The sequence below is a fragment of the Delphinus delphis genome, chromosome 5 (assembly GCF_949987515.2).
Source record: "Delphinus delphis chromosome 5, mDelDel1.2, whole genome shotgun sequence".
In the NCBI taxonomy this organism is placed as follows: domain Eukaryota; kingdom Metazoa; phylum Chordata; class Mammalia; order Artiodactyla; family Delphinidae; genus Delphinus; species Delphinus delphis.
This window is the reverse complement of record NC_082687.1, coordinates 68,613,087-68,637,971: the sequence shown is the minus strand read 5'-3', so window position 1 is coordinate 68,637,971 and position 24,885 is coordinate 68,613,087. Positions and strand designations below refer to the sequence as shown.

General features: G+C 38.1%; 1 protein-coding gene across 1 annotated transcript in view; it reads right to left on the bottom strand.

The window, feature by feature from the left end:
- TXK (TXK tyrosine kinase) overlaps positions 1-22,373 on the bottom strand; it is a 46,674-nt gene extending 24,301 nt beyond the window's left edge. Inside the window, exons 1-7 of the mRNA XM_060012598.1 lie at positions 22,289-22,373; positions 21,145-21,247; positions 20,232-20,437; positions 17,602-17,667; positions 12,907-12,961; positions 3,852-3,931; positions 2,785-2,912 (exon numbers count right to left, since the gene is read on the bottom strand). Coding sequence (XP_059868581.1) covers positions 2,785-2,912; positions 3,852-3,931; positions 12,907-12,961; positions 17,602-17,667; positions 20,232-20,437; positions 21,145-21,247; positions 22,289-22,353 — 703 coding nt within the window. The 5' untranslated portion in view covers positions 22,354-22,373. The remainder of the gene's footprint in view (positions 1-2,784; positions 2,913-3,851; positions 3,932-12,906; positions 12,962-17,601; positions 17,668-20,231; positions 20,438-21,144; positions 21,248-22,288) is intronic.
- Positions 22,374-24,885: the final 2,512 nt, after the last annotated feature.

The following is a 24,885-nucleotide window of genomic DNA, read 5'->3' as shown; positions in this document are numbered from 1 at the left end:
GCAGGGACCTACATGAGACATATATAGGATATGAAATTCATCGCACTTGATAATTAATCAGAAGTGCAAGGAGAATGGATGTATCTATTCTGACTTCCATGTTTCCAGCCCCTGTAATTGGCAAGATGATGATACGATTATCTGATGATGATACACCAGGAAGAGTAAATTTGGAAGGAAAGTAGTAGTATAAGATGAAGAGCTCCATTTCCTCATTGAAGTTCAGGGCATGTGGGATTGCAGGTATCTGTGTCTACCAGGCAGGAGAATCATGCAACTGAAGTATAGTTGATGTACAATATTATGTAAGTTACAGGTGTAGTGTAGTGTTTCGTAATTTTTAAAGATTGTACTCCATTCATAGTTATTATAAAATATTGGCTATATTCTCTGTGTTGTACAATATATCCTTGTAACTTATTTTATACATAATAGTTTGTACCCCTTAGACTTCAATTTTCTTAATGAAGTAGATGGTTAGGCAATTTACTCATGGGCAGTGGATAATACTAGAAAGGGGGTCTTGAGGAGAATGGTAGAAGTTTGAACAGAAAACAGGAAAGGATGCTTACCAGTGACTCTGAAGACCTAGTTGGGGTTAGAGCCCTCATGAAGTTGGGACTCTATAACACATGATCAAAGTAAAGAACATAATAGGAATTTCCTTAAGACCCTAACACCTTCCTCTAACTTCAAAGTTTTTGTTTGCCAAATGTTTTTATTCTGTGAATTACTACCAGTGGTTTAGTGATGGTTTGTCTCTCTGATAGAAAAAAAAAAAGTCTGTCACTCTCTTTGCATTGTCCTTACTTCTGGTAAAGAGATGGACTGTCATGAGCTAAATTGATCAGAAGTCAAAAACTAGACGGGATAGTCATGGGTTTCAATTCACAGCCTCATCTGGATCCTCCAATGATCTAAGTTGCCTCTTTCTGGAGGAGATGACAGTCATTAAACGCAGACCCTGGAGTCAGTAGGTTCTACGGCTCCAATGGTTTCAAAGATTTCTGTGAATTCAAATCTCAGTGCAAATACTTATTAACGGTGTGCCTTGAGCACAACTCATGCCTCAGTTTCCTCTTCTGTAAGATAGAGACATCAACAGCATCTACCTCATGGATTTCTCTGAAGATTAAATAAATAAATATACATAAAATAGGGTCTGGTCCAAAGTAAGTCTTCAGTAAATATCAACTATTTCTGAGTCCCATGCCTTTCCTCTTATCATCCTTCTTTCTCTTTGTCTTATCTCTTTTCTACTTTCTTTTCTCCCTAATAAACAGCCACCGTAGTTAGAAGTTCTCAAACCCTGTTTTTCTTTCTTTTATTGTTTGATCTAGCTTTAATTTTAAAAGTTATCTGTGTGGTATTTCTCACATTATAAGAATAATTTATATACATTGTAATTTTTTAAAACCCTAGCATAATCTACAAAGCAGAAAATAAGTTTCCCTTACCCCCAGTCTCATTCCCCAGAGGTAAACATTAACAGCTTGTAGCCTGTTATGATCTTATTAGTCTAAAAATTATTACCTAAACTGTAACAGGATTTTTCTATGTATGCACGTATTTCTATATATTTACTTTTCAAAAGTAAGACTATAAATATACTGTTTTGCACCTTTTTTTCTTTACTAAGCAACTTATCACTAACATCTTTTCAGGTCAGCACATCCTGATCTGCCTCGGTATTTTTTTTTAACGTCACCACCACCACCACTCTGTTTCTTAAATTTTTTCTTTGAAGGAAGGGGAAAGAAGAGCGTGACGAAGAAAACTCCTGATTCTAAGGGTTTCTATCTCTAGCCACAAATATGTCCTCACTGGCCCCACTCAGACATGTTGCCACTTCCTCTCTAACCAAACGCCCAGTGACCATCAGGAATACCCAGGTGGACTCACTCCATAAGAGAATAAAAACTTCCTTGGATTTATTCCTGATATTTAGAACCAGTGTAATGGAAAAGTGGCCGCTTTCCAAAAGGGATTTGTTTGGGCATCACAACTTTTCATGAGAAAAATCTAAAAAAAGTACTGCATGTCAAGAAGTCAAAAGAATATGGAAGTTACAGTGGGTTCCAAATTCTATAACACTGAGGTAAGGAGATTCCCCCCATAGGCTCAGAGTAGTCCAGTACAGGTTGGACGAGGGCTGAAGACCAGAGCTGCGGTTGTAATCGTGGTGGAACTTTCTGGAATTCTATATCTTTCCATAGATGATAGGTTTGCAAAAATAGCCATTATTGCAAATTACAGCTGGGAGGGAAAGGGGGTTAAATATGCCTCTGGTATATTCAAGTCAAATTGTAACTGTGTAAGGCTGTGTCCTGTGTAAAACATTTTCTGTTTTCCATACAAGAAAGAACAGACAATGAGACATTTAAGGGTAATTTTCTATTGCAACTTTCTAAAGTTAAGAGCAAATTTAGAGGGGTAAAGAGAAAGAAGAATGAGCCTTTAGGACATTTGAAATTTTATTACATTTAGCTCCATGTAAATTTCAAGAACAGATGCATAATGACTAAATGGCCTTTTGCTTCCTTGTCATCTATCATTTTTCTAACCTGGCAGAAATGTAAAAAAAAATCAACCTACCTCTTGCCACCTGACTAGAAAAAACAAAAACGCATCAATGAGGAGGAGAATTGCACAGAAGACAGGTTGTATTTCGACTCTTAAACATTTCTACAGGGATATTTGGTCCTGTTAAGTGTCTGACCAGAGATACATTGCCTCTCTGGGGCCTGGCTCCCCGACTCTCCCAGCCTGAAGTTTCTGACTTACCAGCTGCGTTGTGCTGGTGATACCAGATCAACTCGGGGATTGATTGAAAGAGGTGTCTTTCAGTCACGTACCACTGTCCTGAGTCCTTCCTTTTAATCTGATAATGTTTGATGGTAGCCTCCATACTTCTACAATCAGTAAAATGTGAGTTCATAAACAAGCAAAAGACCACGATGGAACCAAGTCAATCATTAAGCAACAGGACTCCACCTCTAAAACTCATATCCTAGTAACACTACACACTGAAGAGCAGATAGGATTAAATTCAACAGGTGCAACCCCAGCCCAGGAAAATTCCTCAGCTATGGTACTGGGGTCTTAGATTCAAACATAACTTCAGCGAAAGTTGTCTAGGTGACAAGTCTAGTGTCCAAAAATGTACAGCTCGTAATGGACACTTATGAGCATTTATTGAATCAAGTATCAGTTCAATGAATGAATAAATGCACTGTGAGAGATGTGAGACAAAGGAGGGAGGAAAACCAGTATCGGGCGTATTGATGAGCAGGTTTCCTATGGGCAGCTGGGGCTTAATCCCTCTAGGAAGAGATGAGAGTCTGTGGAACATACCTCAGAGTCTTCCCACTAAAGTGCAAAGGAGCTGAAGGGCTTATCCTCCACTCCTCATGGTTGGAGGGTCACCTAGGAAGCTAACTCTCAGGTACTTCCAGTCCACCCCTGGGGACCACAAGAACCCGCAGCCAGAGAACATCCTCAGGCAGAAAGAAACAGGAAGCTTTCTGAGTACAAGAGAGCTCTCTGCAGGGTAACCCAGGGGTAAACCAAGGTGAGGAGAGAATCGCACCAGCAGTGTCTTCTACAACTAATCAAATCTCCTTACTTGATGCTTGAGAAAAGGAGATGAGAGAGTTTAAGTAACTTATCCAATGTCACATGCAGAGCTCGTTAGGGGATAAAATTTGAACCAATTAGTTGTCCCAAGTTCCAGGCCAGCAATTTTCTATGTTAGGCTCTCACTTACATTCTCTATGTGATGGTATCTCCATAACAATGACTGTCCCAGGGATTGCTATTTCTAGAGAGAGATCAAAATCACAACTGCTTACCTCCCAGCTCTTATAAACACAGAAATGGTGTAGCATCCCAAATGTCTTGAATCTCTGACAATAAATGCACCTTCTTTAGACTGCAAAACAATTCATTCATTGTACAAGTTTATTCCTTATTAGGAAGAAAGACAAACATCTCAATAATGAAAACCAAAGCTATACTGACTTACTATAAAAGGATGATACTGTTTTTACAAGTACACACAATGTTATCTCTTAAACCCTTTATAGACTTAAATGTCATAACTATAAAATAAAATATAATTGGGACAAGAATTTGCAATGCATGAGTATTTTAAAACTTTGCTCCTGATTTTTCTAAGAATTCTGCATTTGACAGCCTTGTGCCCCACCATTTAGTTATTTTTCTTCTACTGATCAAGATAATAGATAAAAATAGCTGATGAATAAGAAGAACTCTGAGACAGACTGACAGGATTGTTCTTTAGAGGAAAAGAAACAACATGGTAAGTGGGGGTGAAGGAGGCAGAGAGGAATACATCTGGGAAGATGAGGAATGGAAAGAGAGACCAGAGCTCATGATATGGTTGGAAGGAGAATAGACTTGGGAGAGTCTGGAGAGAAGAGCGAGGACAGCCATTCTGCTTGCTCTAGGGGTACAGGAGAGGCAGAAGGAGAAATGGCAGGAGGGAAGAATATTATAGTAAGTTTGATGGTACATTATCAATTGGAGCCCCATGGACATTCTTTGGGAAACTCCACTAAAGCTGAAAATTGCTTTCAAATAAGCTTAAAGTTGACTGTTTGGTTTAGTTTGATACCGTAAAAAAAGTTTTCCCCTTATTAAGTGTGCTTACACTCATGAAGAGGAAAATATCTCAGAATCTTGGCAGACCCGTGAAAGCTTACACTTATCAAGTGCTAGTGGGTTGCTTGAGAACTGCACAATCCAAACAGCATGATGCGACTCCTCAAGATGAACATAATACATCTTCTCCTTCTCTTTCCAGACGCTTACCAAGAAACAAGCCTCATTTTCTGGTCAAATTTTTTAACCAATAGAAAAGAATAGAGAGCCCAGAAATAAACCCACGCTTATATGGTCAAATAGTCTGTGACAAAAAAAGACAAGAATATACAATGGGAAAAAGACAGCCTTTTCAATAAATTGCAATGGGAAAACTGGACAGCTACATGCAAAAGAATCAAACTGGGTTACTTTCTCACACCATATACCAGAATAAACTCAAAATGGATTAAAGACTTAAATGTAAGACCTGAAACCATAAAAGTCCTAGAAGAAAACACAGGCAGTATGCTCTCTGACATCGGTCTTAACAACATTTTTTTGGATTTGTCTCCTCAGGCAAGGGGAACAAAAGCAAAAATAAACAAATAGGACTACATTAAACTACAAAGCTTCTGCACAGTGAAGGAAACTATCAACAAAATGAAAAGGCAGCCTACTGAATGGGAGTAGATGTTTACAAAAGATATATCTGAAGAGGGGTTAGTGTCTAAAATACACAAAGAACTCATACAACTCAACATCAAAAAACAAACAATTCTATTTAAAAATGGGCAGAGGACCTGAATAGACATTTTTCCACAGAAGATATACAACAGACCCATGAAAAGATGCTCAACGTCACTAATCATCAGGAAAATGCAAATCAAAACCACAATGAGATATCACCTCACACCTGTAAGAATGGCTGTCATCAAAAAGACAACAAATAACAAGTTGGCAAGGATGTGGAGAAAAGAGAACACTTGTGTACTATTGGCGGAATTATAAATTGGTGCAACCACTATGGAAAATAGTATGTAGATTCCTCAAAAAATTTAAAATAGAACTACCATATGATTCAGCAATTCTACTTCTGGATATTTACCTAAAGAAAACGAAAGCACTAGTTTGAAAGGATATATGCACCCCAATGTTCATAGCAGCACTATTTGCAATAGCCAAGATATGGAAGCAACCTAAGTGTCCATCAACAGACGAATGGATAACGAAGATGTGGTACATATATATACAATGGAATATTACTTAGCCATAAAAAAAGAATGAGATCTTGCGATTTGTGACATGGGTGGACCTAGAGGGTGTTATGCTAAGTGAAATAAGCCAGACAGAGAAGGACAAATACCATATGATGCCACCTATATGTGGAATCTAAAAAGCAAAGCAAACAAGCCAACAAAAGAAAAACAGACTCAGATACAGAGAACAAAAGGGTGGTTGCCAGATGGGAGGGGGTTGGGAGGGGGCAGGAAATAGGTGAAGGGGACTGCATTACAAACCTCCAGTTATAAAATAAATAAGCCACAGGGATGTAATATACAACATAAGAAATACGGTCAATAATACTGTAATAACTTTGTAAAGGGACAGATGGTGACTTAACAGTGATCATTTCATAATGTATGCAAATATCATATCACTATGCAGTACACCTGAAACTAATACAATATTGTGTGTCAACCATATTTCAATTAAGAAAGGAAATTCAAATTCAAATGAAAAAATCTAGAAATTAATAAGGAAACACTACATATCAGGACCTCTGTTATATCGGTCAGGCAATACTCAGAAATAAATTCACAGTCTCATTATTTATATCAATAAATGAAAGGAATACAAAATAAACAGATCCAACTCAAGAAGTTAGGTTAAGAATTATAAAATAAACCCAAGTAAAGTAGAAGAAAAGATCTAGAGACTGTCATATAGAATGAAGTAAGTCAGAAAGAGAAAAACAAATATCATATATTAACGCATGTATGTGGAACCTAGAAAAATGGTACAGATGAACCAGTTTGCAGGGAAGAAGTTGAGACACAGATGTAGAGAACAAACGTATGGACACACCAAGAGGGGAAAACCACAGTGGGGTGGGAGTGATGGTGTGCTGAATTGGGCGATTGGGATTGACATGTATACACTGCTGTGTATAAAACTGATGACTGATAAGAACCTGCAGTACAAAAAAAAAAAAAAAAAAACAACTAATACTAATCTTTCTTTGGGTTATTTGTATGGAAATATGTTAATATAAATGTTTCAGACATTACATGAAATTTCTAAAAATCTTATATGTTCTGACATAACGATATAAGTCATAATTCTAGTTATTACTTTAAAATGTATATCTCAGAAATAACTAAATTTCCTTATCAATTGCATTATTATAAAAAAAAATAAAGACAAAAGCAGAAAATAATAAATTATAAAAACAAAAATATAATACAGCAAGTAATTAAATTCAAAGTCTGGTTGCCTAGGGAAAAAAAATAAAATAGATAAACTACTACTTAACCTAATCAATAAATAATGGGGTGAATCTATTAAAAAATAAGTCACAAGCATCCAGAAAAAAATTAAAGAATCTTCTTGACTCTATAAAGTACATTTGAAAACTTGAATAAAATGGGTAATTAGCTAGCAAAACATAAAATTTATCAAAATTGATTCCAGAAAAGCTAGAAATCTTACTGGACCAATTGAATTGAAACACGGATAAGGTTTTAAAAGAGCTACGACATTAAAAAGCACCATAGTTACACATTGTGATGTTACTAAATCTTAAAGAAATGATAGATCAATTAAATAATTCCAGAGCATATGAAAGAAGAAAAACTTCTAAATTATACAAAGTGGTTTAACATCCATACCAACAACACAGCAAAGATTGTGTATAAAAGGGAAAACAACTAACCAGTCCTCACTTATATCAATGCAAAACTCCTAACTAGGGGCTACCCTGGTGGCGCAGTGGTTGAGAGTCCACCTGCCAATGCAGGGGACGCAGGTTCGTGCCCCGGTCCGGGAGGATCCCACATGCCGCAGAGCGGCTGGGCCCGTGAGCCATGGCCGCTGGGCCTGCGCATCCGGAGCCTGTGCTCCACAACGGGAGAGGCCACAACAGTGAGAGGCCCACGTACCGCAAAAAAAAAAAAAAAAAATCCTAACTAAATGTTAACAAACTGAATCCAGTAGCACAATAAAAGAATAATACACCATGACCAAGAGGGATTACATACAAGAATGCACGAGTAATTTAATATTAGGGATTTTATTAATATGATTCATCATTTAATAGATCTGAGGAGAAAAATCTCATCCAACAACTCCATAGATGTTGAAGAAGCATTTGACAATTTCAACTTATATTATCAGGATTTTCTTATTTTTTATAAAATGGTAATATATGTGTACTTCTTTAACACAATAGCCCTTATTTACTTTAGTCCCAAGTCCAGCATCATGTTTTATGTAGAAATCATTCTAACTAAAACCAGGAAAAAAGAAATACTCACTGTCAGCCCTGGTACTTAATTTTGTTCTGAGATACTAGCCAGTGCAATTAAATGAGGCAGAAATTAGCAACACTGATTTAAAATTATAAAAGAGGGTTGAAATAATCACTGTTTGTTGCTGATAAGATTACATACCTGAAACCCAAGAGAACTGCCTGAAAAATTTTTTGAATTCATCTAAGTCATCAGTTACAAACTAATTCACAGAAATCAAGAGCTTTCAAAAGTAAAAAATAACAAGATAAGCCCATTTATAATAGCAACAAGAAGACAAAATACCTTAAAATAAACTTAAAAATCCATGTGCAAGGGCTAAATGAAGAAAACCTTAAAATGCTCCTGAAAAATACAAAAGTATTTGCTTTTTCTTATTAGGTCTTAACTCCATCTAAGATCTGTTTTTGCTTGATGTAGGGATCTAATTTTAATTTTTTCTATATGAGTAATTAATATATGGGTCCTGGAACAAATTGGTCCCTAAACCCCACTGATCTGTAATGCATGAACAATTTTCTCTAAATTAATCTGTAAATTTAATGCAACCAACAGGAAAGTTTTTTAAATGAGGCAAAGTAATTCTGAAGTTCATATGGACAAAATATGTGTCTCCAGAATGTTTCTAAAAAAGAAGAAAGGAGGCTAGCCACACCAGAGAAAGCTTCAGTGGTTAAAACATTATAATGGCAGAACATGAATAGACAGGCTGATCAATGAAACCATGCAGTAAGTCCAGACACAGTTTTTTGTGTTTATGATGAAAGTGGCATCTCAAATCAATACAGACAAGAAGGACACTTGGTAAAGAAAAAAATTAACTTGGATCCAAACCTCATGATAACAGGAAAAATTATAAATGGATCAAACATGTATACATAAAAAATAAAGTCACTAAAGTAGTCAAGAAACATGGGAATTTTTTTTTATAACCTTGGAGTGGACAAGGCAATTCTAACCTGACACAAACCCTGAAGTCTTACAAAAATTTGTCTTAAAAATTCAAATACTATTCATGGCAAGAAAAAAAACACAAAGCAAAAATTGGAGAAAATATTGCCACATATCACAAAGAGCTAATTTCCTCAATATAGCTACCTAGGTCCTACAAATTGTGAGGGAAGCATCAAAAAAACCCACAGAAAATCTTGCAAAGGATATGGACAGCTACAGAAAAGGAAATACAAATATATAGACTTTAATATAGAAAAAACTACTTAACATTCCCAGAATAAGAGAAAAGCAAATTAAATCACACTGAGATGAGATGTCAGAGAGCAAAGTTCCAAATGTTTAATTAAAACGCTTGCTGAAGATGCTGTGGGAAAATAAGCACTCTCTTACATGTCTAAATGTAAGACAGATATATAAATTGATACAACTCTTATAGAGGGCATTGTGATATCTAACAAAATTGGAAATGTGCATTCTCTTTGACCCAGAATTTCCTCCTTTGGTGATTTATCCTACAAATATTCTCACATAAATGGAAAGAAGACAAACGTGTTGGTTACCTACGGCAGGACTGTTTTAATAGTAAAGAAGTATATACTACTTAAATTTCTATGATGAAGGATCGGTTAAATAAATTGTGACAGGGACTTCCCTGGTGGCGCAGTGGTTAAGAATCCACCTGCCAATGCAGGGGACACGGGTTCGAGCCCTGGTCTGGGAAGATCGCACATGCCGCGGAGTAACTAAGCCTGAGTGCCACGACTGCTGAGCGTAGGCTCTAGAGCTCGCGAGCCACAACTGTTGAAGCCCGCACACCGAGAGCCCGTGCTCCGCAACAAGAGAAGCCACTGCAATGAGAAGCCCGTGCACCGCAACGAAGACCCAACGCAGCCAAAAAATAATTAATTAATTAATTAATTAAAAAAATAAATTGTGACACATTCATGCTAAGAAATACTATGCAGGTGTAAAATGAATGAGGACACTTTACATACTGATGTGGAAAGATTCCTAAAATATATTATTAAGTGAAAAAAAGTAACGTACAGAAAAGTATAATAATTATGTTACCATTTGCATAAAAATAACACAAGAAAATATTGATATATTGTACTTGCTTGCATATATAGTAAATATCTGTGAAAGGACACAAAACAAACTAATAATAGTAGTTTGGAGGGAAATTGATGGGTTGGAGACAAGGATGAAAGAAAATTCAAAGTCCTTCCTTTTGATTTTTGAAGTATAAAAATTTTTTGACTATTGAAATATGAAATTAATAAAATTATAAGATACTTCCATAAATAATTTATGCAATAAATTTGAAAATAAATATAAAATAGGCAATTCCTTAGGTAAATATAAATTAAATCCCCCCAAAAAACGCAAACAGGGGCTTCCCTGGTGGCGCAGTGGTTGAGGGTCCGCCTGCCGATGCAGGGGATGCGGGTTCGTGCCCCAGTCCGGGAGGATCCCATGTGCCGCAGAGCGGCTGGGCCCGTGGGCCATGGCCGCTGGGCCTGCGCGTCCGGAGCCTGTGCTCCGCAACAGGAGAGGCCACAGCGGTGAGAGACCCGCGTACCGCAAAAAAAAACAAAAAACAAAAAAAAAAAAACACAAACAGAAAAGGAAATTAAATTGTAATCAAATATCTATCTGTTTGAAAATGCAGCTTGCCAGACTATTTTACAAAAGATATATCTAACCTTCAAGAAACAAATAACTTCTATCTAATATAACAATTCCAGAGATTGGAAAAAGAGATAAAAACCCCACATGCCAACTCATTTTATGATGCTAGTATAACTTTTATGCTAAAACCAGACAAAGAAGACAGAAAATTAGAAGCCAGGCTAACTTTGAACTTGACAGGACAAATGCTAAATAAAATATTAGGAAACCCAAACAAGCAATATATTTTAAATGCCTCATAACCAAATAGGATGTAAACCAGGCATATTTTAAAAAATAAAAATTAGAAAATATGTAAATTACAAAAAATATTTTAAGATATAGAGGAAAAATATGTATATATTTAAAATATCATACACAGGACTTCCCTGGTGGCGCAGTGGTTGAGAGTCCGCCTGCCGATGCAGGGGACACGGGTTCGTGCCCCGGTCCGGGAAGATCCCACATGCCACGGAGAGGCTGGGCCCGTGAGCCATGGCCGCTGAGCCTGCACGTGCGGAGCCTGTGCTCCGCAACGGGAGTGGCCACAACAGTGAGAGGCCCGCGCACCGAAGAAAAAAAAATAAAATAAAATATCATACACACTCTTCAGACAGATTAAAGATCTAAATGTGAAAAGCACATCTTTAAAACATTTAGGGCTTCCCTGGTGGCGCAGTGGTTGAGAGTCTGCCTGCTGATGCAGGGGACATGGGTTCGTGCCCCGGTCCGGGAAGATCCCACATGCCGCGGAGCGGCTGGGCCCGTGAGCCATGGCCTCTGAGCCTGCGCGTCCGGAGCCTGTGCTCCGCAACGGGAGAGGCCACAACAGTGAGAGGCCGCGTACCGCAAAAAAAAAAAAAATTAAACACATGGACAAAATGGGAACACACCCTTCTACTGTGGTTGCCTCTGCCGAGTGAGTGAGGACCAGAAAGATGAGGGAGGGGGTGGGCTTTAACTGTATCTGTAATGTCTTATTTTGTTAAAGAATGTTATGACCCAATGTTACTATTGATATTTACGATATCTGGGTTGTGGGTATGGGAAGGTTTGCTACCAAATTCCCCATTCTAGCCTTTGTAGGGAGGTCAGACACTTGCCCCATTCTGGTTTCCTCTCAGATGTAGGACCTCACGTAGGACCTGCCCAGCCCAGAGATTCAGGCCATATTACCTGTGACCAGCTTGCTTACTGTGGACCTACTTTTCGACTTCCCTTCTCCACTTCTGCCTGCCTGTCATCACACCTTCTTTGTCCATTCTGCACCCACTAATGTATAATGTCACCATGCCAGGCAGATATTGCATTTGCCGCCATGCTCCATTTCCTCGCGGCCAGTGAGGCCAGGCCAGACCTCCAGCCTCTGTCCCCACCACCACCTGAGGCTGGTCTGTGTCCCTCGTGCTCAGCCTGTCCCCCAGCTACTAACTGGACCATCCCCGTGTCCTAAGCCATTACTGGCACTGAGTTTTGAGATACAGACCTGATTCTCGCTCATATTTCTAGATTTCCTCAACATCCGACACCAGGTCATAATGACACAAATACTTCTCACTTACTTTCTAGTTCTGACTGTACATTTACCCACAGTTGATATTTACCGTCAGTTGGAAATTTAAACTATACACAGTTTTGTTTTGTTTTGACCTAGATGAGCAGTTTTGATCTGAGTTTGATATTTTGGCTACTCCACTCTTCCTTTTGTTCCCAAGAACGAAAGTGCAGCCCCGTGTATTTTTCTATATCTGTGTTTTTCATGAGTCTAAGCTAAGCTCAGGAGGGCAGACTATATATTGGATTGTCATTGATGCAAAGGTACACAGGCAATCCAAACAGAGACCCTTCTGGCAGAATGCACTTCAGAGTGAATGAAGGAGTTTTAGTATGTTAGAGTTGGAATCATTTCAGGAGAAAGACATTTCTGAAATTATGGTGAAAATCAATGAAAAACATGATTTGATACAAAGATATCTAGTTTACGACTTAAAAAATGTATAGTAGAGATGAAGCTGTAACAATATTTTAAAACTAAAAAAACAAAACCAGTGAGTAATACAACTTTTTAGTTGGGTAAAGTCTTTATAATGTGCCTCTCCCAGAAATTTTGAAAATATTCACAAATTTATTCACAAATAAATTGAATTACCTCTTGTCTCAAAAGACGTTCTGTCTGATTTCTGGTGATATTTCTATGGTACCACCTGTAAAAGTAATAAAAATAATTTTTAAATGTTATGTTCCATTTCTTTCCAGAAAAAAAAAACCAAAAAACCCCAAGCTGCTCCATTTCCTTCATTTTTAAAAACTTTCTCCAGAACTGATTTTAGAAAACGGAGTGATTTTTAACTCAGATAAACAATAAGGTAAGGTAATGTGTCCGTTAGTTTAATACAGTTTTATTGATTGCAAGTCAAGATCTCACTTATTCTATCACATCTCCATTCAACTTTCTGACGCACACTTAGTATATAATTTTGAATGATATAACCTCCTGAAAATTCCATAAAAGGTACGTGGTTAGGAAGTCATCATCTTCAATAAACACCTTACAGAGCTTTGGTTAAACAAACTAAAAAATAACCATTTCTTTCCCCTCAGGAACATCTTGTTTACATGCTTATATATGTGTTATGTTATCTTTCTGAACTTAAAACTCACACCAACTTATCTGACTCTCCTGAGTTTGTTACCTTGTGGTAAAGTCAGTGGTTTGATAGCGTAAACAACCAATATACAAATCACCCTACCCCAATCCCTCACGGGCCTCATGGTGGTCCTCTTTTTCCCCTCGCTTACTAAGCTTGGGCCACATTGGGAATCTTTCCTGGCTCAAACTCACGAAGCCCTTTTCTGCCTCCGACCTTGCTGTTATCTCTGCATGAAGCCATCATTCAATGACTTTAAAATACCAGAGCTACACACAGTGATCGTAATTAAGTAACACTGTAATTTAAACATATGGTTTGGTATAACAACACAATCAGTAGGCAAATGTGGTACAGGAAAGAGAGAGGAAACGGTAGAACAAAGGCGAGAGACAGAAAAATGGAAAAGCTTTCATTTCAAAACAAGATTTTAAAAAGGAGTTAATCTAATTTTACCAGAAATAATATTTTTGTGGACAGTGGAAGGAAGAGGGCATATATAACCATGCAGTAAGTCAAGTGGGGGGAGCGCAAAGGTGGCTGATTGAAACTCAGACCTGCCTTGGAGGATGGAACCTATCTCATCATGTGGACTTCCCCTAACCTTCAATAGTAGAAAGTTGCCACTAAATTAGAATGGTCAGGTTCTTTAAATACTAATGCCCTCAAATTGAAAACAGTCTTTTAAAAAGATGAACCACAGAGAATAGGGGATGATTACAGATGATTCTAATCAAAGTAATATGACTATATGACTACTTACTGCTAGTGGAAACAAGAGTAACTGTGATGTTAAACTGTGCATATCATTCAGTACTTTTTAATGACTATTCATATTGTGGAAAGGAATTTCAAGATGAGTCTGAGACCTCTTGCTGTAGAAAGAAGAAATTCTTTCAAAATAAATGAGACAGAGTTAAAGACACAGGGAACCAGTTTAATGGGGCCCCCCACTGGCTAAGTTCTGAAATATGGGTGCTAAAAGGAGAATGATGATTATAGCTCACTGAAATAACTGAAGCTGTAAAAAGCCAAGACTGCATAATGTACTCGAAAGGGGAGAGATTAACATAAATTGATTTTTTTCTAAATAGTGTTTTTTACCTGCTATTGTGTTGGTGTTAATTTTGTTGCTTTGTACTTATTTATTATAGTGATAAATAAAATAAATATATTAATTTTGACTAAATATAAATTAAAAATCCATCCACGTGGAAGTCATACTTAGAATGACTTCAAAGTAGTAACAAAAGAGCCAGATAGAAGTATATGATGAATTTAAGACCCTTTAAAATAATGCAGAATTCCATCTGCATTATTATAATGATATATGTAAGGCAGGAAAAGATAGGATGAATGCAATTTAGAGGAGGTGGAAGCATGGTATTTCAGAATTTCATCTCTTTAAATCAGTTGGTAAAAGTTAGAAGAGTTTTTGTTCTGTTTTGTTTTTTTCAAATAGGTAAGGCTGTAACTCCTTTACTGAGACAACACTGATTATAAAACTAATATTGAGGGGCTTCCCTGGTGGCGCAGTGGTTAAGAATCCACCTGCCAATGCAGGGGACACGGGTTTGAGCGCTGGTCTGGGAAGATCCCACATGCTGTGGAGCAACTAAGCCCCTGTGCCACAACTACTGAGCCTGTGCTCTACAGCCTGTGAGCCACAACTGCTGAAGCCCACGCACCTAGAGCCCATGGTCCGCAACAAGAGAAAACACCGCAATGAGAGGCCTGCACACGGCAACGAAGAGCAGCCCCGGCTCGCCGCAACTAGAGAAAGCCCGCGCACAGCAACGAAGACCCAACGCAGCCAAAAATAAATAAATAAATAGTAAATAAATGTTTAAAAAATTAAAAAAAAAAACTAACATTGAATGATTTCAATAGAAGCCCCAATACACAGGATTGTGGTGGGCCTTCCACTGACATATTAAAAAAAATCCTGGCTCAAACTCACCAGGATTGGACTCACAGTACGTCCAACTGTGGTTGAGTACAACCATCTTATATATATGTAAGCCTCCCATGTGCCATTCTTAGATTTCTGATCAATAAGTAACAGTATTGTGGTCTTGAGTTTTAGCCCTAGAAACCCTATTAGGTCTGAGAAGGTTAATCTGCTTCACTGAGTGACTTTCTAACCCTGAGAAGGTTAAGCACTCAGTGTAGAGACAATTAGATAAATCAGACTCATATTTCCATAGCTCAGGATAATCAATGTTTGCTATTTAAAATATCTATAATTTTAAGAGAATCTGGCATATCAGGTTTTTGTCTTTGATTTAAAATTAATCTTAAACTTGTTATTTGAAGTTTGAGGGAATTGAACCAATTTTTAAAATGACATTCATATGGATAAGAGAACTCGATTTACCACATATATCTGTTTAACTTATTACACTTCCAGGATCATGTAAGGACTTACAAAGGGCTATTACAATTGCAAATTTGCCGTCAGGCATGTGATGTACAATACTTAAAAAGAAAACTGAATTTATTCAGTTTATCAATGCAAGTTAGATGTTTCCAGAAATTTAATTAACTGAGCTTATAAATAGGATGGATTGTTTAAAGACATTTCGTATGTTGAGTATGAATTAAGGTGATTGTTCTTAACCTTTTTAGATTTATGCGTAGTATATCAAGACTTACAAGTTAAATCTGAAGGCTTACTGAAAACCAGGGTTTTACGTTGTAATGTTGATAATTTAATTTCAAACCAAAGTAGCCATAAATATTTCTCTGAATAAAGGTGCCCCTGAAATGTCAGAAGCCCATGTGGACACAGCATTCCTTCCCCCCTCGGCCCCTAACTCCCTCCTGCCCCCTTTAGCCCTCAAGTCACTTCCTCAGAAAGGTCTTCCCCACCCAAGACGCTCATTTAAATTATATCCCCTTCCCTCTCCCTGTGCCCCATACTGTTCCTTCATAATACCACAATTTAAAATGATATATTTATTTGTGAATTTGGGGTTGTTTAATGTCTATTTTCCCATGAAGCTGTAAGTTGCATGAAGGCAGGGACTGCTTCTGTGTATTCCGTATTGTGTTTCCAAGGCCTGGAACAGCTAACATCTGGTACATCCTAAGTGCACAATAAAAAAGACTGAACAAATAAATTGACTGGAGGACTGAAGTATCTATGAATGTAGTACACCTGTAATACTAGGCAAGGTGGACCAAACTGTAAATGCCTTACCTGTTCATTTCACAGTTCAAGACGGGTTCGAGCCCTGGTCCAGGAAGGTCTCACATGCCACGGAGCAACTGGGCCCCTGCGCCACAGCTAGTGAGCCTGCTCTCTAGAGCCCGCGAGCCACAACTACTGAAGCCTGCGTGCCTAGAGCCTGTGCTCCACAACAAGAGAAGCCACCACAGTGAGAAGCCCGTGCACTGCAACGAAGAGTAGCCCCCGCTCGCCACTACTGGAGAAAGCCCGCACGCAGCAACAAAGACCCAATGCAGCCAAAAATAAATAAATTTAATATCTCAACCATAGTTTCTGATCTGCAGAATGAGGGGCAGAATGATCTGCAGAGTGACTGCTAAGATTTCCGTCTTTTAAATCTATAAGGGTAGCAAGAATGTATTTCTAAGCAGAACTCTAGTAACATACCAAATGTTCTTCCAAACTACATTAGCCTACTTCTCAACTTCATTGATTTCTAAAAGATTTCAAAACATGAGCTAAATATAGTAATGTGTCTATATATTAAGTCTAATTTCATTTATGCACAATTAATGCCATTTTTAATTTTTTTAAATGTTTTGATCACGCTGCATGGCATGAGGGATCTTAGTACCCTGACCAGGGATCGAACCCATGCCCCTTGCAGTGTAAGTGCAGAGTCTTAACCACTGGACCACCAGGGAAGTCCCCATTTTTTAAATAATAACTTTTCCATTTAGGACATGTATTAAAATAAGTGCAAGATGAGTGTTTGGTTTCACATTGTCACTGTCAAAAATTTTTTTAATTGGCCGTACAAAACAAAAGTGATTTTAAGAAAAAGAAGTTTCTGAATCAACCGTTAGAAGGATCAAAGACCTCTTAGGCTAAAGCTGCCAACCGTGTTACCTTCTTTTCCTTACTTTGGTCTTACAGACCAAAACCGCTATGTATACTTATAAGCTGCCCAAATGTACATAATTTTCATAGATTAACCGTAGGACATATTTTGGAGGACACTTACTCGTATATTTCTAAGTTGGTTGGTTTGTTTTCAGTCACATAGTTGCTTGGAATTAAGCCTTCATTCCTACAAAGACAAAGCAAAAATCAAAACGCTTGGCACATTTGTGGCATTATTGTGGCAAAAATCCTTTTAAAAACCTCAAGGATGCAGGGGAAAATCAAATTCATTTGACTACTTAAATTGTTGAAAGAAGAAAGAAAAGTTTTTTCATTTCAACTAAAACCTCTGCATGATAAATACTAAGTTTCTGACTTATAATGTGAATAGTTTAAGACGTTTTCTGACAAAAATCTTTGCAAAGAGGAAAAGGTGTACTTACGTGATCACTGGGACATCATAGTGACTAGATTAAAAGCATACCAATTACAAAGATATTGACTTAATTCTTTTTAATTGCCACAGAGTATTCCACAGAATAGATATTCTAGTTTAGCCACACCCCTATTACAGCAAAGCTGGAAAGAAATACTTGAACATGTCTTCTTGTGTACAAGTAAAAGTACTTCTCTAAGACAGATACCAAGCAGGGAGACTGCTGGGTCACGGAGTATGTACATCTTTCAGTAGATACAGTAAATTGCTGTTGAAGGGAAATGTACCAATTTATACACTCATCAGCAGGGGAGGGGTTTCTCTTTTCCTATACCTTCGCCAATGAAATCTGAAATTTAAAATGATGGAAAGATCTCCAAGACATTTTATTGAGGAATACAAGCAAGTTGCAGAGCAATGCATAAAGTATGGTCAGACTTAGCTAAATTATATCTGCAAACAATACCATATGTTTCAATGAGTGCATTGAGAATGATCTGGACAAGTACTCACTAAATGAATAATGGTGCTTCCTTTTGGGAAAGAGACTGGGTTTGGAGGTGTGGCAAAGCAGAATTTGGGTACTATTTATCATGTTTGAATCCAAAAAAAAAAAAAAACTATATTCAGTTACTAACTTTGAAGTTAAAAATTGCTGTTGTTTCTCTTTAAGTCTGAGTCATGCCAATAGGCCACCTGCAGCAGTAGCTAATTACACAGCCCTGAACCTACTAACTTACTGTGATCACTGGGACATCATACCTCTTTTCCCACTGAAAAGTCTCCATCACATGTTGAGACTCAATCAAAAACTGGTAACACAGCCAAATCATCAGGAAAATATAAATAAACAGGTATGTATGTACTTCTGATGCTTAGACACTTACAATCTCCAAATCCTGACAAGGATCAGAAATCAATGCCAGCATTCTTTCCCAGAAAGCTCACCTACTCCTCAGAATTCTTCTCTACCCAGGACTCCAGTCTGGCATTAGCAATCTATTGCAACGGACACAAAGAAGTCTTATTGCATCCCAGGGTCTTTTTTCTTTCCAATTTAATTCAGAAACTATTGCAATGTTTACTTCTAAAACTAGTCATTGTAGAAATATGAAAATGAATAAGATACTGTTTCTGTTTCTATCTCAGAGCTTAACAGGAAAAAAATTCAAATTGCCAAAGAAAGCATAAATTAGAATAAGAACTTGTATGGTAGGAACGATCATTCCCATTTTACAACTAAAGAAACAAAAATTCATTAAAAATAGAACTACCATATGATCCAGCAATTCTGCTTCTAGGTATTTATCTGAAGAAAATGAAAACACTAACTCAAAAAGATATATGCACCCCCATGTTCATTGCAGCGCTATTTACAATAGCCAAGACGTGGAAACAACCTAAGTATCCACTGACGGATGAGTGGATAAAGAAAATGTGGTATATATCTCTACAATGGAATATTATTCAGCCATAAAAAGAAGAACATCTTTTCCTTTACAGCAACATAGATGGACCTGGAGAGCACTATATTAAGTGAAGTAAGTCAGACAAAGACAAATACTATATGGTCTCACTTACCTGTGAAATCTTTTAAAAAATGAAAAATTGAAGAAACAAACAAACAAGCTCATAGATAGAAAGAACAGATTGGCGGTTGCCAGAAGCAGGGGTGGATGGGGCTGAAGTGGGTGAAGGGGATCAGAAGGTATAAAACTCCCGCTACAGAATAAATATGTCTTGGGGATATAATGTATAGAATGGTAACTGCAGTTAATAGTACCGTATCACATGCTTGAAAGTTGCTAAGAGAATAAATAAAAGTTCGTAAAAGTTCCCGTCACAAGAAAAAAAACTTGTAACTATGTATGGTGATGAATGTTAACTAGACTTGTAGTGAGTATTTGACAATATATATAAATATTGAATCATTATGTTGTATACTTAAAACTAATATAATGTTATATGTCAATTATAACTGAGAAGGAAGAGAGAAAGGAAGGAAAGGAGGGAAGGAGGGAGGGAGGGAGGGAAACAGAGAGGGTAAGTGACTTGCCCAAGGACACACAACAGTACGAGGCAGCATCAGGATATAAAGCCACGTGTACCTAGTTTGGAGAGTCTGCCTGAAATCACGGTGCTATAATGCTCTTTCATACAGATGGGGAGGTGTGGGAACAGCTTCTGTTTCATTTACGAGGAAGAGTTATAAACCTGGATTAAATGAGCCACTACACGGAGTCTATGTCATGCTTCAGAAGTCTTCAGAGAATGAGAGATGAGAGATTTGGTAAAGACTAAGCCATCAGTCTTACCCCAAGCGGTCTCTTGCCTTCCACCAGTGAGGATTACACTTCTCCAAGATCAGGTATTCCTCTGCTCTCTTTAAGGCTAAGTCACAGGGCTCTCTGGGCAGGAAATCATACAGTGCTTTGACTTGGATCTTCTCTTCAGCAAACTCAGAGGGTGGGAGGGGAGGCAGCGGCTTGCGTTTTGATGGCTGCACTCGGCCCCTGTTGGACTGTAAAAACTAAAGAGTGAGTCGTTGTGCTATTGTTTTAGTGATCTGTACTAAAAAAGAATCGGGATAGAGCCTATTTGCCTGCCCCCTCACTTCTCCCAGCCAGCTGCACCAAAGCAGAAGCCCAGGTGGGATAAAGGTAGGAAATGACTAACTATAGAACAACTTCCAGATCCAGCAACACACTCATCATTTTGTAAATTCTCAAGATCACCAATTCTCTTGCCAGCATTGCACTGAATTGTTCTCATGTCACAATTCTTAAAATTTTATTTCCTCCTTAATAGTTTCACTTCAAGGATTTTTCTCTCTTGGAAAAAGAAAAACAGCTCTTCCCTTTCGCGTGCTGTAAGCTTGTGTTTGGGTTTAACACACTTCCCAAGAAAACTGATTCTCCGCCACTGAACTGAAAATTAATCCTGGCCTCAAAATGGCAGTAGCCAGGATACATTTTTTCCCAATTTCAAGTTCTGCCAAAATATAGCAGAGTAGTCTATTTTAACTGTTTTTGTTGGTTGGTTGGTTGGTTGGTTTCTGTCTTTCACTTTCTTCTAGGACATCGATTCACTAAATGTTTACTGAGAACTCATTATGTGCCAACCATGATACTAGGTTCTGGGCATGGCAGCAAACGGTACCTCATGAGGCCCAGACCCTAAAAATGCCACCGTCCTCTACCCCTTCACCCCCATCAAAACGATACTCACTTGCTTCTTACTTGGCAATTCACTGAACCATGGTCTGCGACGCTGCGTGTATTTTTCTGAAAGTTCTTCATCTTTGCTAAGGCTTATTTGTGTCCTCACTTGTCTGACATTGAAAAATAATCATGTTACAAATGATTATTTGTACTCAAGTTATCTATGAATCTACTAGATTATCACGAACTAGTAGAAAAATCTCCTTCCTATTGTTTTTTTTTTTAGAAGACTTCCAAACTCCATTTCCTTGAACAAGGTACTACCTCTCAGAACTTCATTTTTTTTAATCTGGAAACTAGAGGTGCTAAGAGCGTATAGAGTTGTTATGAAATAAAATTGAGAAAACATCTCATGTGCCCAATACAGAGTCTGGTGCATATTAAGGGTGTACAATTATAATCATGATAATGAAGACCTTACTCTGTGTCAGGCACAGTGTTTATCATTTTACATGCATCACCTGATTCGATGGTATCTATTGTTATAAGTAGACATGGTGTAGCGATAAGAACATGAGTTCAGATCCCAGGTCTACCATTTTCATAGTGTGGCCTTGGGTAAGCAATGTAACCTCTCTAAGCCTCAATTTCCTCATCTGTATAATGGAGATTGTAAAAAAAAATGGGTGGTTTTGAGAGTCACTTGAGCTAAAATATGCAAACTTCTTAGCACAGTCTGACATATAGAACACTCCCATTAAATGTTGGCTCTTATTATTATCATGATGCGCTGGATTTTATCCTTATACGTCATTTGCTGGGCACCAAAGTGTAAAACGCACTGATAGTTTGGGGGAGATACTCAAATAAACAAGACAGGATTCTTACCCTTAAAAGGTAAAAATTACAGAGTGAAACACAGACATATAAATAGCATACATGAAATAAGTATTAAATAAAGAACCAAGCCGCGTGCTCTGGGAACACAATGGAAGGAGCAATTAAATCCAGGAGGATCAAGGAAGCATCACAGACCTGACACCTGACCTACAGCTAGCTTTAAATGAATGGCCATTCAACAGGAAGAAAATGGGGAGTAGGGTTTCCCAGGCAGAGGCAACAGCAGATACAAAGAGATGTGGAGACTCGACAGGCAATAGAGAAAAGGAATGAATTAATTTCCGAGAAGTTGCCCTCGGAAGAAGACTTACCGCTTCTGCACGGAACAGCAACAGCAGAAAATCGACTGGACGGTATTATCTGAAAAGCAGATCATTCTCAACTGTTAGAAAGCCGTGAGTCCGTGATATTGGATAGAGGAGGCTGCTGGTGCTGGTCCAAAGGAGGAAATCCCTGAGGGTACGGGTGACAGAAAGTATTGCAAAGCATATGCAAAGTCTCGACCGTGCCCTTCTTCACTAGTAGAAGATGAAAAACTGTCACTAACACAAAAAGAAGTTACTGGCACCCCGGCCACTGTGGTTTCCCTTCTCAGGCTCTTGTTCCTGGGTCTGGTTTCATGCATTTCCTCAGTCTGTGAATGATAAATGACCACTGTATTCCTCTTTACCTTGATCAGGGCTAATGTCAGTTGACAAGTATACACAAGAATATGATTCCAGAAACAATGTTCTCCTAGGAAATCTGTTAGCAGGGATTTTGAATTAGGTCCATCGCATTTCTTCAAAAATATTTTAATATATATTTTATATATTTACATAAAGTAATATAAATATATTTAATATAATATATTATATAATAATGTAATTTAACGTATTTATTTTATTTTCATATATTATGTATCAAAATACATTTATACCTTTTTGGCTCTCAAATTTTCTATGGATTAGGTCCAAACATAAACTGAATATTTAAAGAAAGCACTAGCTATCTAGTAAATCTGGGTCATGCTTACACTTCTACTGTCAAGTTTAATCTTTATTTAAGTTAGACCATTTGCCTTTTTCAAACCATAAATTTTGAATTTATCAAAAGCTGTTTTATGTTCATAGAATCTGCATTTCACAGCTGCACTTTTCTCATACTGACCCCTGAAAATGAAGCACTGTTAAGGCAGCAGAGTACATTAGACATGAGCATTACCTTTGAGGTTAGAAAGACCTAACGATGAATTCTAGCTGGGGGGGGGGAGGGGGGAGGGCGCTGACTATATCTGGGATAAGTCCCTTTACTTCTCTATCTCTTTATTTTCCTATCTGTGAAAACAAGATAATCATACCTACCTGCTTTGAGAAGCCTTAGGGGGCAGAGGTTAATCTCCAACTTTGTGGATTTGGGCAAGTTACTTAACTGTTCTGTGCTTAAGTTTCCTCATCTGTAAAATGGGAATAATAGGACACTAGGCATGTAAGGCTACTATGAGGATTAATTGAATGAATTCATATAAAGCATGCAGAACAATGCCAGGTATATATCAATAGTAAGAGGGTAATCAAGAAGACCTATTATCATTATAGGGTTGTTGAGATTAAATTAGATATTTTCTCTAAAGTCCTGGAACACGGAAGAGGGGTACAAGCAGAAAACACCCGGTACGAGCAATCTACCCCTCAGCATCCACTCTATGCCTCCAGAACCAGGGATGAAATAGAGCTAACATATTATCGCCAGGTGATGTCAATTTGATCATATTCCTACCGGAAACCTAGTACATTAACCACCATTAGGATTCTTAAGTCAGGTAGAGAAGGAAACGAGGAGAAAAGAAGAGTAACATAGGACATAGCTGCTACAATTCCCACCTCTTAAGCTGTCCTGAGTCCTAAGCTGATCACAGATACCTTCTGTCACCATTCATTCCTTGTGCCCCCTTGCCTCTGCCGACACTTTGGCCAAAGGAGGTACTTTATCTAATGGAATTGCCCAAATGTTCGTTCCTGTGGGATTTGGGTCCTTAGTTGGTATTGTCTTAATGGGGTTGTTACAGTTTTCTACTGACCAGGACTATTATGAATTTTAAGAAATGAAGCTAGTGAATTCCCTGAGTTTCAAAGTCCTCATTGTACTCATTGTGAAGAATGAACCAATTCCTGGTAATCAGGATATTCATCCCAGCTACTCTGACACTTTCCTGTGCCTATCAGTTCGCTGATACAAGGAATCCCAAAATGGTTAGAGGGCAATCTCAACTTCCAATGTTCCCTAACAAAAGGATTCTTCTCTCGGGCACTAGAATCTCCAAACTCACCAAACCCAAAGTCACAGGGAAAGAGAATAACAATATCCAGTGGGTTATTAGGTGGTGATAGGGGCCACTCCAATCTCTACTCCTTAGTTCCCAGACTCAGACATCCTGGCTATACGGAAACAACACCACATTTGCTGTTGGCTTAAGGCATTTACTGTATATGATAGGACACCACTCCAACTTTGCAAGATGCTGTCTCCCAGGTGTCATAGCAATTGAGCCTTTAGCAGGCCATTCCTCTGTACTATTAAGCCAGCTGCTTCTGAATTACGGGACACATGGTAAGAGTATTCAGAGAACCACTGTACCAGCACCAATGAAACTAAGAAAAGGCTGACTCCACAAAATGTATCATCTTGTAGACCTCTGGTTACATCTTCTCATTTTGTCCCCATTCCAAGAGTTTCAAACACATTCCTCCCCAGATCTTTCACCAACCTCCCAATCTTGTTCTTTCCACGTTCCTGAACTAGCAGGGCAACTTTTTTGCCGTTGCATATGAGTCAATGTAGATCGATGCCTCAGACTAACTGTCCCTAATGAAGTGAATAAACTGATGTACTTCTTGAAGTTCAAGGAGAATGTTATTTCAACACCATC